The sequence below is a fragment of the Perca flavescens genome, chromosome 19 (assembly GCF_004354835.1).
Source record: "Perca flavescens isolate YP-PL-M2 chromosome 19, PFLA_1.0, whole genome shotgun sequence".
Taxonomy (NCBI): Eukaryota; Metazoa; Chordata; class Actinopteri; order Perciformes; family Percidae; genus Perca; species Perca flavescens.
Genome location: NC_041349.1, coordinates 11,303,374 through 11,319,147, shown reverse-complemented (window position 1 = coordinate 11,319,147; position 15,774 = coordinate 11,303,374). Strand labels below are relative to the sequence as shown.

General features: G+C 43.4%; 1 protein-coding gene across 1 annotated transcript in view; it reads right to left on the bottom strand.

The window, feature by feature from the left end:
• Positions 1–2,060: 2,060 nt before the first annotated feature.
• The window catches only part of col4a6 (collagen, type IV, alpha 6), a 161,391-nt gene continuing 147,677 nt past the window's right edge, over positions 2,061–15,774 (bottom strand). The window contains exons 33-49 of the mRNA XM_028564646.1: positions 15,262–15,381; positions 13,547–13,728; positions 13,016–13,079; positions 12,860–12,934; positions 12,289–12,396; positions 11,236–11,343; positions 11,067–11,138; positions 9,794–9,913; positions 9,589–9,705; positions 8,493–8,654; positions 8,283–8,381; positions 7,916–8,071; positions 7,075–7,191; positions 6,418–6,609; positions 6,009–6,180; positions 5,188–5,302; positions 2,061–3,311 (exon numbers count right to left, since the gene is read on the bottom strand). Of these exons, the coding sequence (XP_028420447.1) occupies positions 3,051–3,311; positions 5,188–5,302; positions 6,009–6,180; positions 6,418–6,609; positions 7,075–7,191; positions 7,916–8,071; positions 8,283–8,381; positions 8,493–8,654; positions 9,589–9,705; positions 9,794–9,913; positions 11,067–11,138; positions 11,236–11,343; positions 12,289–12,396; positions 12,860–12,934; positions 13,016–13,079; positions 13,547–13,728; positions 15,262–15,381 (2,240 nt within the window). The 3' untranslated portion in view covers positions 2,061–3,050. The remainder of the gene's footprint in view (positions 3,312–5,187; positions 5,303–6,008; positions 6,181–6,417; positions 6,610–7,074; positions 7,192–7,915; positions 8,072–8,282; positions 8,382–8,492; positions 8,655–9,588; positions 9,706–9,793; positions 9,914–11,066; positions 11,139–11,235; positions 11,344–12,288; positions 12,397–12,859; positions 12,935–13,015; positions 13,080–13,546; positions 13,729–15,261; positions 15,382–15,774) is intronic.

Here is a 15,774-nt window from a genome sequence, read left to right as displayed (position 1 = left end):
AGGTGAGCGTTATAACGTGTGTTACAAAGTGACCCACGTTTGTCTCTGAAGTAAAGGCTGGACTACAATAGAGCTGTTTGGAGCAGTTGGTGAACAGTATTTTCTGTTGGAGATGGTAAGTCTCTTTGGGGTGGACTTTGGGCTTTTTCACTTGGTAAACCTATAATGTGCACAAAATGATATATAACACAATAATGGAAAGGCAAAAAGCATAATATGGGCACTTTAAAGACTTTATGCTCCAACATACTTTGGTGGGAAATACAGTAAGCATTATGTACAGCAATAATTAACAATCTATCAGAGAGTGTGTGTGTGTGTTTCGTGTTGTGTGTGTGAGTGTGAGCGTGTGGTTTGCTTTTGCAAATTTAGTGTGAGAGAAGCGTGATTAAAAAACACTAGTTTGGTCACGAGATGAAAATGAAAGTCTCTGATTTGGAGATGTGTCTACGTTCGAGCCCCATGTGAGTTCACATCAGTGCAATATTTTTGAATGGGTGACCTCATTCAAGTCATTACAGTTACACTAAAGTAAGCATGTTGCAGAGCTTCTGTTTTAGCTATTCAGATGAAAAGTGCTGTTTTTTTTGTTTTTTTCCTTTTTATTGCATGCAGTTTAATATTTTAAATGTTGCCTTTCAAGTCAGCTGTCAGGGTATTGTGTAGCACCATATAGTATACTATACTATATTGAGTCATATTATGAAATATACAGAGATTACAGGTGTAAAGTTAAAGGACTGCGCTGGTAATTTTGCATGTTTTTAAACAATAATGGCATAATATGAATAGATTATATTGTTGCTGAGCATTTTCCTTTAAGTTTGGCAAAAAAAATACTGAACTCACGGTTCACTTCTTAGCTTCACTGGCAGATGGACTTTGCTTATAAACTCTTAGCTCGTTTAGTCAAACTTCAATTTCCAGGATCAAGAATAAACTCCAGGGTTCCTACACATGTTGGCCAATGATTTCCAAACATTCTGTGAAGTTATGGTGATTAAATAATAAAGTGTGTTAGCAATCGGACATGGGCAACTAATACTTGCGCTTATGGGGAAGTAAGTGTATGTGTTGTACGTGCACTTGTCTTCCTGTTGTCCCCTTTGTGATATAATCGAAATAAAAAACAATGAAAACATTTGGTCACAATTGTTTTTCCAATTTCATAATTTTTCCAGTTTTTTTTTTATGACCATAGGAACCCTGACACTTTTAACCTCATCACACTTTACATGATTCAATAGATTTTCTTAAGTTCCAGGCCGTCGTCGGTTTAAAATAATTCCTGTAAACTATGAAAATCAACTAGTATAGAACTGCAACTTGCTTGAAGTAATAAAAATTCATTAAAATGAACCTTTAGTTGTTGTTTTTTTGTCGGTTGTGTCATTCTTAGGAGGCGGTGAATGTTCTGAAAAACCTTCCTGAAGCTAGAATATCTGAGATTTGACAGTTGAAACCTGATAATACAACTTGCCGTGTTGTTAGAAAATCAAATCCAGCAGACAAATAATGAGCAAACGTGTAAATTGTAAAAAAGATATTGAAAAATCTGGTTCTTTTTCTGCCTTAAAAAGCCACTGTTGGTCCAGTATCTGATTTAAAATGTAAAATACTGACTGAACAAGCACCGTGCTTGTGTATTTATTACTAGCTACTCTTTCTTTCACTTTCCTTCCTCCATTAGTTTTACACATTTTGCTCGCACCTTGAATGCTTTTGGATACTTTTTCTTGTATGCACGAAAACGGAAACAAACAACAATAATGCAACTTTCAAAAAAAAAAAAAAAAAATAGTAGCACGCTTATTGTGCTCCATAAAGGACAATTCCGGCGCAAAATGAGCCTAGGGGTTAATAACATATGTGTACCGAGTCGACCGTTCTCTGGGATATGTTTTCATGCTAATTGAATGTGTCTCTAGCTTGAAACAAGCTAGCGCGAACCGGTGATTAGCTGCTAACGCTAGCTTTCAGGGCAGAGGGTAAATCACCATTTTATACCACTAACAAGGCTCAAAATAGCACCACACTTCGACACTAGCATAATGAGGGTCCCTACGTGTAAACCGAAGCATTAAGAACTTTGTAAGTGTACAGACAGTTTATTAAAAAGATAGATTATTATAAGCAGCTAATCAGCTGTTTGCGCTAGCTTGTTTCAAGCTAAACACACATTCGATTAGCATGAAAACATGACCCAGAGAACGGTCGACTTGGTATACACTTGGACCCCTTGGGTTTATTTTGCGCCGGAATTGTCCTTTACTTCAAGCAGACTAAAATGTCAGCAACTAGATTTCCATACCGTTATGAAATGATAACCAATGCAGTCACTTGCAAAACAGGATGCAGCTTTTAACGTAACATTACCTGTAACGTCACTGCGGTTATAAAGTGGTTGTAGCGGGCAGTCAATACAAGAGAAGCAAAGTTTTGAGGCGGCCATTTCACTAAAACGTGCGTTTAAACCAGAATCAGGTGCTTCTACTTCAGATAGATCAGTTCACAGAAGTGAAGACTTTAGACCCATGTTTGACTCTACTGTCTGAACTGACGTATCTGAAGCAGCCGCCCAGATGTGTGCGGATGCGTGCTGATGCGTAGGCGGTGCAGTGCTGTCCAAAGCGGGGTGGCACTCTCTGAGGTAGCCGAGAATGCTTCTCGCCAAAACAAAACAAAAGAAAAACGCAACGAGACACAAAATAAACATAAACAATAGCACCATTGTCAGTGATAATCTAAAGAAGGGCAATCCCGCTGGACCCCTCCTCTTTGCATTTCCTCCCTCCAACTCTTCTTTTTTGTTTTTGTTTTTTAATAAGCCATTCATTCCTAAAAAGGGATCAAAAACTCAAAAAACTGAGTCGATTTGTTGTTCGACTCGATTCTGAAACCATCGGAGACGCAGGCTAGGGGCTCATTTTCAGTCAGTGTTCTTCTATAGATTTCTTTTATAAAAATCATCTCATCCTCAATCATCAACACCTCTCTTTTTTATTTCCTGTGAGGTGTTGATATATCACCTCCTCCTCCTCCTCCTCCTATTACAAGATCTTGCTGCAGACTTGGCAGCGGCTGACTCGGGAGCGCTCCTGGCCTCCCTTCAGGGTCTCCTGTGCTGGCGAGTAAACAAACTCCTGGCGAGGGTCCACGGTGGTGAGCCAGAAGCTGTACTTGTTGGCGAAGTAGTGGCAGGTGCCCTTGCCCCCGTTGCACTCGATGAACGGCGTTGCGCGGAAATCCTCCAGGCAGGAGCCGGGAGACTGCAGGGACTGACCGCCGCCCTCGGCGCCGGCTGCCGTGTGCTGCACACGAGAGAAGAGGGAAAGTCGATTCTTTATTCATTCTACACTAACTGCTGCTGGAAAGTAAAATGCATCACTTCCTGTCTGCTCTACAAGCATTTGTTTTTTCAAACAAATGGGTGTAGTTGAAGGGTAATTTCCGTTTTTTTTTTTCTTCAACCTGGACCCTATTTTCCTGTTTTTGTGTCTAAGTGACTGATGGGAACAACAATCTTTGACATTGGTCCAGTATCAGGGCTCCTGCACACTGCCTTCGTGGCGTGAGCGTGTTAGCTGCGTGGCGTGTCCATGTTAATTTCGGCTCCCATGTTAACAGGTTAGAGCTTGCACACATGCGTGCATGCTAGAAATAGGACAGACGCCTATTTTTCTCGCGACACGCAAGCGTGTTGGAAGAGTTTCCAGGCAAAATAGAATGTAGATGTTTATATGTCATTTTGACACAAATACATTAAATAAATGACATTTTGATGTTTGAAAGTCTCTAGGTTTTGACATAAATGCAGACATACATGTAACATACAGTACATGTGTACAGACAAGGTTAGCAGCAGCAGCGCCGCCGTCAGACATGTTTCTGGTGTGCAAAGACATAGAAAATGCCACGCAGCCGCCACGCAGCCGCCACGCAGTCGCGACGCAGCTGACACGTAACAGAAACGCCACGCTCACGCCACGCAGCCAATGTGCAGGGGGCCTTAAGTGTGAACGCTGTAACCGGCAGCCACAGACCTATGGGGCAAATGTGCATCATCAGTTTTGTCCACTAAAAGTGCTGTTTTTGCCACTGACAGGCTCAGATTATTGTTCTAAGTGTCTGACAACATCATGGAAAGGATCTCTACAGAGACAGACCTTTAAAACATCTCTGAGATCTTTCTGTTTAACCAGAAACAGCTCTGAAGTTGCTAGCGCTAAACCCACCAGACTCCATTTAAAAAAAACTATATTTTTTTCTTAATACTGGACCAATGTTCAAAGATTGTTGTTTCAATCAGTCACTTAGACACAAAAACATAGGAACATAGGGTCCCGGTAAAAAAAAAAAAACTGTTATTACCCTTTAAGATGTATTCCCAAGCTGCATTACGTTTGTAATTGTTTGTCTTTCGATGTACTTTTTAGCCTAAATTATTTATTTAAATCAATTTGTACGTGTTTTATTTTATTTTTCTTATTTTATTTTATTACCCTGTGGCTAATGCGCTATGTACAGCACTTTGGTCAGCGCGAGTTGTTTTTAAATGTGCTATAGAAATAAACTTTACTTACTTACTTACTTACTGGTAATTGTTTTAACTTTGGCAAATAGAGGACATTTTATTTTGAAAAGACAGTTCTCTTCAGCGTTCATTTCTACATTTCTTGAAACTGACAAAACTACAGATTTAAATCCTAGTTTGAACTATCAAGTTGCAAGAAACGTCAAGTCAATTTTGATGTAAAACAGCGATATGGGGCACTTATTACTGTTTATCAGACCACAAATGCCCGCTGCTAGGAGACTACTCCTCGTCAGTTAGACATTTTTTAAACCCATAATGTAATCATGGCACTTAAATGCACTAAATGGGTTTAGTTTTCACTGATCATATTATTTATTATTGCGCTTTAATGAAGCAAAAGTATTTCTCATCCGATTCCTCGATTAATGGATGGACTACTCGGTAGAATACTCAACTACTAAAACAAGAAAAATGACAGTTTACGCAATCCAAATGACAAAAAAAAATTATACATGGAAGAAAACCCTTTCTTATTTAACTTGTCTAACTACAGTTTGTCTTATTCCAGAGATTGCAGAGGACACACACATTTAGGTTTTATTTTGTAGGCCTTATTATGAGAAGAGGGTGATTTAAAGTCTTTAGTTTACCATGAGGAAGGAGTATCCTATCCAGAGACTCCTCCAGCCGGGAGGACAGGTGGGGATGGTCATGTCCTGACTGTGGACCGCCACGGGCTGAGAGGGAGCTTCACACACAGAACACCTGGATGGATCATACCAGAGGACAAAGAGTGGAATTGAATACACGCACACATTTGGTACATTTATTTATAATGCATGCGGTGTCAGGTTTTTCCTGGCTCAGACTGGACCTTTTGGGGGAGGAACTACGCCCACAAAAGTAAGCATGATTGGTCCATATACAGTAGTAAAGCCAATGTGACTGTGTTACCTTGTTTGACAGAAATCTATGCTTTTACTGACAATTTGATAAACTGTGTATTATGCGCGAGTAAATAAAACCCCAATTAACAAAACTGGTTCAAAAAATAATATTAATATTTAGATAAATCTACAGACTGACTCTGGATGGATGGTAGTCTACGTGATACGCAGGTATAAGCAGTATACCCACTAAGAAAGCTCCAGAATTTCCATATACCCACTTAAAAATGCCCAATGACAACATACTTTCCATTATATTTTTGATATATTTTGAATTGTCAACTGTTATTTTCTTCTTCACATAGGCTAAATAAAGGTATTTCCACCGTAAATTGGGGCATAAAAGTGTAAAGAATATAAGAATACAGGAAATGAAGTCGTTGATGCTCAAAACTTCCTTGGGGGAGGACACCCAGACGTTGGCGTTGGCTAAAACCTCTTTGGGGGGGGCAAAAATTCCTCTATGCAGGAAAAACCCTGAGTTTGACTGTTAGAGTCCACTGAGCCAAAACAGTGTGCAGTACCTGCTGATGTAAGGTTGAATCTGCTCCTCGGCCACAGGCATCATGGGTATGGGTGCAGTGGTGGAGAGCCAGTAGGATTTGTCGTTGCGGCTGGCGTAGTAGCAGATCTCGTTGGGGGAGCAGTAGAGGAAGGGGATGGTGCTGAACCTGGGGAGGCATGACCCCGGCTGACCTGGAGACACAAAGAGAGAGAGAGAGAGAGAGAGAGAGAGAGAGACAGAGGGCTCACTTATTGTCCAGGATCTCCAGTTTCCAGTTTAAGGTTTTGAGGTAGAAGTATCTTTTCTTGCACGGCAGCTGGATTCTCGCAAAATCACCCGAGACTCCAACTTGTCCCAAATAAAAAGGTTGATGAAGGTGAAACCACTTCATGAGACTGTAACGACATGAATAAAAGGGTTTTCCATACCAAGGTCCTGGTTGTGAGCCTTCTCCTGTCCCTCCACGTACAGCAGACTGTACCCGTCCCACAGCTTGGCCATGCCCTGAGGACACATGGGAACCTGGGAGTTCTGGCTGTGCTTCACCAGAGTGTAGCCGATGCTGGAACTGCGGCCCACGCTGCCGGGAGCCCCGCGACGACCGGCCTGACCAGGGAGACCTGAAGAAGAGGAGACGAGAAGAAATTTAAGCAGCGGTTAGAATCAGTTTTAGTGGAGCCTGTAGGGATTTGCAGAAATCAATGTCTCAGCTTCAATGGTCACAGAAATAAAATCAGTTGGATATGTAATAATGTGAAGCTATAATGTATATATAAACTGGTTTTATTATGTTTTCTACCAACCAAAATGTGGTACATTTGTTGCCCACAAAGAACCGGGGTCAGTCTGAGGTTTGTGCCTAAAAGGAAGCTTTTTCTCTTTCACTCTTGCACCAAATGCTTTCTCTTGGGGGGGGGGGAATTGTTGGGTCTTTGTAAATTACAGAGTGTGGTCTAGACCTACTCCATCTGTAAAGTGTCCTCAGATAACTCAATAACGATTGTTGTGACACTATAAATAAAATGTAATTGAATTTAGGAGACATAACAGTTGGAAATGAGTGTCATCCTTGACAGACTACTGACCTTGTTCCCCAGTGGGTCCGAGGAAGCCGGGGGGTCCGGCGTCACCGACAGGTCCGGGAAGACCAACAGATCCAGTCCTGCCAAGTTTACCTACGGGACCGGGACGACCCTTGGGACCTGCAGCAGGAGACCAGACAGACATTTATTTTACCCCTTTATCATGTTTCAGTCTCTCTGCACTGGAACTGTACTGTAGTGTAATTGCAACCCCTATACATATACCCTATGTCTTTTATTATGGTTCTGTCAGAGATTGTTTGAAAACAGAAGCCTACATTATCGCCGCAATAGCAATATTGAGGTATTTTGTCAAATACAGTGCTCAGACCATACCTAGAGATTGGTATGGTTTTATTTCAGTTAGCCTAATAGCTGGTTTGATTTGCAGTGAGAGATGATTTTATTGAAAGTACCCCATGCAAATCTGTAGGTATGGTGAAGGGTAAAAATCTGCCTGCCTCTATAGGAATTTAACATAGGGGTGTACTTACTTATGCCCCCTGTATTTTAAGGAAGAACATTTATTTATTTACGATATATTATTCATTCACAAAGAAAATTGGTGTCCTTAAAGGTTGGATTTTTCTTATTTTTTTAATTAGGTCATTAAGATCAATTTCCAAAAGATGATTTTTTTATTCCTCTTTTTAGTCAACTTTAGCATGGGTGTATTTACTTATGCCGAGAACTGTATATCATGATATTTGATTTTCTCCATATCGCCCAGCCCAAATAGGCTTTAATGTTGGAAAAGAGATCATTTTAAACAACAATGTCTTCACCATGGCAAAGATTATTTAAAAAATAAATAAATAAAAAAATAACTGTTTTCACTGTTCACCTGGACGTCCGGGCCTTCCTGGCTGACCGGATTCTCCGGGGACACCGGAGCTGCCCCTTTCACCGGGAAAACCCACATCTCCAAAGCGTGGGTCAAAGTCGGGGGTTGGGGGTGGAGGCAGCGCCACTCCAGGGACGCCCTTACGCCCACGTTGACCTGTGGAGGAAGGGATGGAGAAAGAGAAAGAGAACGAGGGAGGACAGACGGGTGAAGGAAAAATACAGGATGAGCGGAGAGGAAAAAAAAGGGGAATAAAGAGCGAGAAAAGTTTTAGTAGGATAAAATTAAACTCACATAAAGGTAACCTGCCTTCATTTCCTGTATCATCACAATCCACTGATGGATGTCTTGACTAAACTCCTCCTACCTCGTACTCCCTTGGGTCCTTTGTTTCCGTAGTAACCAGTGTCACCGGGGAAACCCTTGGCACCAGGACCACCGCTGTAGCCACTCTCACCTCGTCCTCCTGAAAAGCAAAATCACAATGTTTTGCTTTATCTTTTGCACAAAGACACAAACTTTTTTTATTTATTTTATCATATTTTTTGTTTAAAGCCTGTTTGGAGCTCAGCTTCACCTTTGAAACCGGGGCTGCCGGGGAGTCCGGCGCCTCCGGGGATGCCGGATTCTCCTTTCCTGCCGGGGGAGCCAGGGAAGCCCGGGAGCCCAGAGTCACCTCTGTCTCCCTGGGCTGTGCCTGGACCAGGAGGCCCGGGAGGACCTGGAGGACCTTGTAAACCTGGAGGAGGAGAGGAGAAGGTTAGGAAGAGAGGAGAGGGTTACGAGGATATGAGAGGGTTAGGAGGAGAGGAGGGGGTTAGTAGGAGAGGAGAGGGTTAGGAGGAGAGGAGAGGGTTACGAGGATATGAGAGGGTTAGGAGGAGAAGAGAGGTTTAGGAGGAGAGGAGGGGGTTAATAGGAGATGAGAGGGTTAGGAGGAGAGGAGAGGGTTAGGAGAAGAGGAGAGGGCTAGGAGGAGAGGATTAGGAGGAGAGGAGAGGGTTAGGAGGAGAGGATTAGGAGGAGAGGAGAGGATTAGGAGGAGAGGAGGGGGTTAGTAGGGGAGGAGAGGGTTAGGAGGAGAGGAGAGGGTTAGGAGAAGAGGAGAGGGCTAGGAGGAGTGGATTAGGAGGAGAGGAGAGGGTTAGAAGGAGAGGATTAGGAGGAGAGGAGGGGGTTAGTAGGAGAGGAGAGGGTTAGGAGGAGAGGAGAGGGTTAGGAGAAGAGGAGAGGGCTAGGAGGAGAGGATTAGGAGGAGAGGAGAGGGTTAGGAGGAGAGGATTAGGAGGAGAGGAGAGGATTAGGAGGAGAGGAGAGGGTTAGGAAGAGAGGAGAGGGTTAGGAGGAGAGGAGAGGGTTAGGAGGAGAGGAGAGGATTAGGAGAAGAGGAGAGTGTTAGGAAGAGAGGATAGGGTTAGGAGGAGAGGAGAGGGTTAGGAGGAGAGGGTTAAGAGGGGATGAGAGGGTTAGGAGGAGAGGAGAGGGTTACGAGGATATGAGAGGGTTAGGAGGAGAGGAGAGGGTTAGGAGAAGAGGAAAGGGTTAGGAGGAGAGGAGAGGGTCAGGAGGAGAGATTAGATGAGATAAGAGGAAAGGAAACGAAACAGGTAAAGGGGGAATTGTGTTGAAAGAAAGGAAGGAAATCAGAGGAAGGGATGAGGAAATGTATTTACCATACTCTCCGTCCAGTCCAGGGAGGCCGGGGTCTCCCAAAGGTCCGGGAACATCCGACCCAACAGTCGGACCTGGAGGTCCGGGCAGACCAGGGAACCCTACAAGTCCAGGACCACCTGACACACAAAAGCAAAACCACAAGTCAGTATTGTCCATATTATATTAACTCATTTATACTCAATTGGCAATATAAGACTACCTCACCTGTATTTCCTCTCTCTCCCTTCGGCCCCGGGAAGCCTGGAGCTCCGGGGTACGAGACTCCTCTCTCTCCCTTCACACCTGGAGCACCAGAGGCTCCTGGGCGACCGCCAACACTCCCACCTGCACACAAACACGACAAAACGTTCACCAGCAGCTCATCTTCAACATCGGCAAACTGTCGTGCGGCAATGTGTTTAATTACTTATATTTACTTGGAAGTTTTGCGCAGAATTTTGTCAGCTTATGTTTTCAGTTTATTTATTGCCTCATTTAAAACAGGAAATGTCCTCTTTGAATTGATGTAGATGTGTAGTCCTTTTAACCATTTACCACCTGCTTTTCTTCCCGCAGGACACTGGCCAGAACTATGAAAACTTAGATACATATAAACACGTTACAATAGATCAGACTCACGCTTTGTCCGTCATTGTGGCCAAATTCAAAAATAACTCCCTGTCCAAAACATGATCTGGGTACAACACATGGCAGAGGAAACGAGAGAAACCGTAGAAAGATTTTGGGCCCTGTTTTAACGATATAAGCGCATGGTGTGAAGCGCGTGTCCAAATCCACTTTTGCTAGTCTGATGGCGGAAAAAAGGGTCCGTGCACCGGGCGCATGGTTCAAAAGGGTTGTACATAGTGTCTTCATTAATCATAGGTGTGTTTGGGGCGTAACATGCAATAAACCAATCAGAGTGTCATCTCCCATTCCCTTTAAAAGCTTGGCGCATTGCTATTATGATGGTGAATTTGCACCGTAATATTTTATTTGTAATCTTTTGCATGTGTGTGTGCTGCTGTGCGTCCAAGTGTGTGTGTAACAAGCACAGTTTGCGCGCACTGTGCACGAGCCTATGAGCATTTTACTAATGCACTGTTAAAATAACAATGAAATGCTGCGTTATTGACTTTAGACCAGGTTTTTGTTGATCAATGGCGCCATCACTTTCCGCTGCCTCAAGATAGCAACACGCCAAGAATGCACCTGAACACATCTCCCTGTAAGACCAGCACGCCCATGGGAGCAAAGATGGGCACAGGTGCATTTTCTATTTAAAAAACATGGGCGCTGGGCGGGAAACTGATAACTGCGTCGGTCTTAAACTAGCAAAGACACTTGCATCGAGCTTTGCGCTGCGCTAGGTGCAAGATAGGGCCCACAATGTCCACGAGCTGTGTTTGAGATGGACCGACTCTCTTCAGACTCCTCTTAAGAGTCTAGGCCCCGGAGCAGAAGAAGCATGGCTCTGTGTGTGTAATGAGGTCCTTGCCTGGGGTTCCAGGGAGGCCTTTAGGTCCAGCAAGGCCATTAAGTCCATCCAAACCAGGGGATCCAGGCAAACCTGCAAAAACACAACGGAGGGAGCATTTGTCTGTTGTAGTTACCTCGTCTCATTTGGAAACGGGAAGTAAACGTGCATTATCAGTGATGTCTCTCACCTTTGGCTCCGGGACCGCCAGGACCTCCAGGCTGACCAGGAGGCCCATCTGCTCCTCTTCTTCCTGGGTAGTTGGACAGGCCCTTGGGCCCGGGGAAACCAGGGGAGCCTGTAGAGGGGAAGACAAGTCAAATGAGTATCTGACTGTGGCTTCCCTCTGACTCTCTCTGGTGTCTCTCGAATTAAATCTCTCTAATTAATCGGGAAACCTCTGTGTGTGTGTGTGTGTGTGTGTGTGTGTGTGTGTGTGTGTGTGTGTGTGTGTGTGTGTGTGTGTGTGTGTGTGTCTGTCTGTCTTTGAAATGTCTCATATAATATTTAATACTATTGATAATGCTGTTCAATTCCAATACTGTGCAATATCTGTATACTGTGCAATATCATTACTCTCATTGTCCAATATCTATATATTAGTCATTGAATGTGATCACCACTATTCAAGTAATGTACAATAACACACATTGCATATCACACTGTATATAAAACCATAATTATTTTTTTATATGTATATAGCGTCTCAGAACTGTGCACCTTACCCCCCCTGATTTAATGTTGTTATTGTATATTTATTTTACGTACATGTTGGCACTGGAAAAGGAGTTGCTTTTAATGTCATTGTACATGTGTATAGTGACAATAAAAAGGCATTCTACTTTATTCTATACATGAATCATTCATCCAAACTTCCTGGGTACCCAATAAACTTGGGTTTTGGGATTTGGAGCAGTTTGGACAGCGTTGGATATTGTTCATTAAAAACTGTGAATAAAACTAAATAACTGAACAATCCAGGTTGACCACAAAAATTAAATGTAAATGTAAATGTAGTAGTACAATGTCTTCCTCTGAAGTAGAAGTACACTGTAAGTGTGCTGCAAGTGCTTTGGGGGTCACTGTAAGGGATTTTGGGGGACAATTTGGTTCTGGAGAATGCTACAAGAAGCAAAACCACAGGCCAAGCAATGGGCCCATTCCAAACAGACACATTTTGAACGGGCACTGTACTAGTATGGCAGACTGGTTATGCGTTTGTCCTAGCAGCGTTCTCTCTCACCCATTAATCCAGGCCGTCCTCCCTCACCAGGAGCTCCCTTCACTCCAGGGAAACCTGGACTTCCTGGAAAGCCAACGTCACCGGGGGCGCCATCGTAGCCACGGCCACCTGAAGAGAGACAATCAATCTGGTAGGTGAGACATCCTGGATCAGAGGTTTTAAACAATCAAAGGATTTTTTTTTTACGTGAAAGGTAGAGGGGTTGTTAGAAGTTATTCTCATCGGTAGGATCCAAAATTGGCACGGTGGCCCAATGGTTAGCACTATGGCCTCACAGTAAGAAGGTACCAGGTTCAAACCCTGGTTATTTGCATGTGCTCCGGTTCCCCCCCTGCCACTAAAAACATGTTCCCCTCCTTCTCTACTGAGCTGTGGCATTGTAAGGCTGCCAGTGGCGGGTGCTACACGTGGTGGTAGACGGTATTCCCCCCCTTTGATAACGAAATGTATGTAACTGGTGTATTGTGGTGTTTTAACTATTTTTTCTCAAGTTAAAAGCAGTTTAAAGGAACCACTGATATATTTAGGAAAGGTGTGGTTGTTTTTTACTGAAACCAAACATGAGTCTTACCTGGGAAGCCTGAATCTCCTGGCTGGCCTTTAGCTCCTGGAGCTCCAGGATAACCGTAACTTTCTCCGGGTGCACCTGAGGAACAGAAAACATGCCAGTCAAAGGATGGATTTATGTGTTAAACTATTCATAAATAGGCCTGATATTCACACTCACCTTTGCCACCGGGCCGACCAAATTCTCCAGGGTTGCCGGGTAAACCAGGTATGCCATCATCACCCTGAAAGACGGTGTCAGAACTTGAGTCTCCCTAGCTGATCTTATTGCATGTTTGCGTTTGTAAGTGTGTGTGTGTGTGGGTGTGTCTGTGTGTGTGTGTGTATATATATGTGTCTGTCTGTGTGTGTGCGTATGTCTGTCTGTGTCTGTATGTGTGTGTATGTGTGTATATGTGTGCGCGTGGGTGTGTGTATGTGTGCGCTCGTGTGTGTGTGTGTCTGTCTCTCTGTGTATATGTGTGTGTTTGTGTGTGTGTGTGTGTGTGTGTGTCTGTCTGATTTTTTTCATACCTCTAGCACCTTTAGAAAGGGTGGTCCCCGCAAGTGATGGTTATACAGTTGGTCCTCATAAAACATATAAACCAGTGTGTGTGTGTGTGTGTGTGTGTGTGTGTGTGTGTGTGTGTGCGTGCGTGTGTGCGTGCGTGCGTGCGTGCATGCGTGCGTGCCTGTCTGAGTGTTTTCTTACCCTTGGTCCAGACATGCCGGGGAATCCCATAATTCCAGCTTCTCCCTTCGTTCCGGGGAAGCCTGGCGATCCTGGTCGCCCGGGGAACCCAGGATCTCCCGGCTGTCCTTTGCTCTGCTCTGCGTAACCAGGAAGTCCAGGCAGACCCGGACGACCAGGCTGACCTGGCAGACCCTTGTCACCTGCAAATCAGACGCAGAGTCAGGGTTACAGGTGCAACACGGAGGACAAATCCTAATCAGCTGATGAGAAAATGACAGATTTGGTCACACAAGCATGCAACAAACTAAGCATCTAATGACATTTACTCAAGACTAGCGATTATTTTGACTGATATTGCAATTGCGATATGATGCACAATATTGGAGGGATGATGATTTTGGTGATTTTTGCGAGGATCTGTACCAAAAGAAGATTTTTTCTGTATGATACAATTTCTAGGCCTGGAAGTCTCTGCAAGGACTCTGCACTGAATGGTTTGATACATAAATATTGCGCCCCCCGTGCGTGTTGGATATTGCACTAGTCCATATTGCGATTTTGATGAAATGGCGATTATTTGTGCAGCCCTACGCAGGACTGCACTCAGGTACTGTTTTATGGTACTACATTTAAGTTGTTAAAACCATTAAAATGGTTATATAAAGTTATAATTGTCCAGGCACATGCATAACAAATAAACTGAATAGTGAGTGCTTTAATTTTTTATGCAAGTTCATTTTGCATAGTATTTCATATTAATAATTAATTTTTACTTGAGTAAAACACAGGATTTTTTAAAACTTGAAATGGAACATTTCTCATTTTGGAACTGATATTTTCACTGAAGCAAAAGGTCGCACTACTTCTCTCCCCACAGGTTCCAGCAGCGAAGCATGGGCTCTGGCATTGGGCCTTCAACGTCATTTTTTATTTATTTTTACATATTAGGACAATGCACATTAATCAACATTTCTGTAAAAGTGCCAGTGTTAGCCAGTCGGCTAATTTTCAACTGTAGTCCTAGTTACGTGCATTTCTTTATGGTGGGAAGAAACCGGAGCACCCGGAGGAAACCCACGCAAGCACGGGGAGAACATGCAAACTTCACACAGAAAAGCCTGGGACAACCTGGGTTCGAACCCACAACCTTCTTGCTGTGAGGGAGAAGTGCTAACCACTGAGCCATCGTGCTGCCAGTCATAATTTTTTGGGATATTTTCTTTAAAGATGTGAGCAGATATAACACGCTGCACAACAAGTTCTGACACGCACGCACGCACGCACGCACGCACAATCTGATTGGATAACTATTTTTAACGCTGTTAATTCGGAAGCAACTTTGATAGAAAATCAAGCTAAAATTAGAATTAAAATAGAGCAATATCATTAATTTAAATGTTTAATATTACTTTAAAAATGCTCATATGTTCTCTGAAGTCCTAGAAGTCCCTAAGGGTTCCCCTCTGACTGGTTCATAATAGAACTCTTGTGAATAGAAGATCTTGTGCAGTCTTATTGTACAAAGATGCAACATTTGGCAGAATAAAACAACTTCTTGGTGGTTTAAATTAGCACAAAGCTAAGAAAAGTGATTAATATTATGCAAACAGGTTTATCTGTGAATATTTCAAGAAAAAAGAGAATTATAAAAAAATGACATAGAGAGTACAGTTATTTGCCTTGAAGACAATATAATGTTTTACGTATACAGCAGGGCAGGGAGGCAGTGTTACCTCTGGGTCCGGGGAAGCCAGGAAGACCATTGGCTCCGGGGGTTCCTGGTTCTCCTTTTGGAAAATTTGATGGATCAACACGACCGGGCGAGCCAGGGAGACCAGGGTATCCTCTGTCACCTAGAGGAGGAAAAAACACATACAGTAAAAGTCAGCGCGACTCGTGTCATCATCCGGAAGCCTGTACTACGAATCCAGATCAACATGCCCTGGATTTATTTCAGTTATCCGGCTTCACCTAACCTAACGACCGCGGTCCCGCATAAGCTGTGTCACGACGCTAGTTATCAACTAGTTCAATCAACCCAGGGTTTCCCAATCTAGAGACGCCCATGTTCACATAAAAGAGGTGGTGTTTGCACAGCATGACAAGTCGCAAACATCTACCAGAGCCACATAGAAGAAGAGTGAGTTTTTTGCTACGTCTTTTTTTTTACCCTTTTTCCATGTTTTTTTAAAAGCTATTTTTCAAACTCCCCCCCCCTCCCATTCCTCAAGTGGAATGGATTTGTC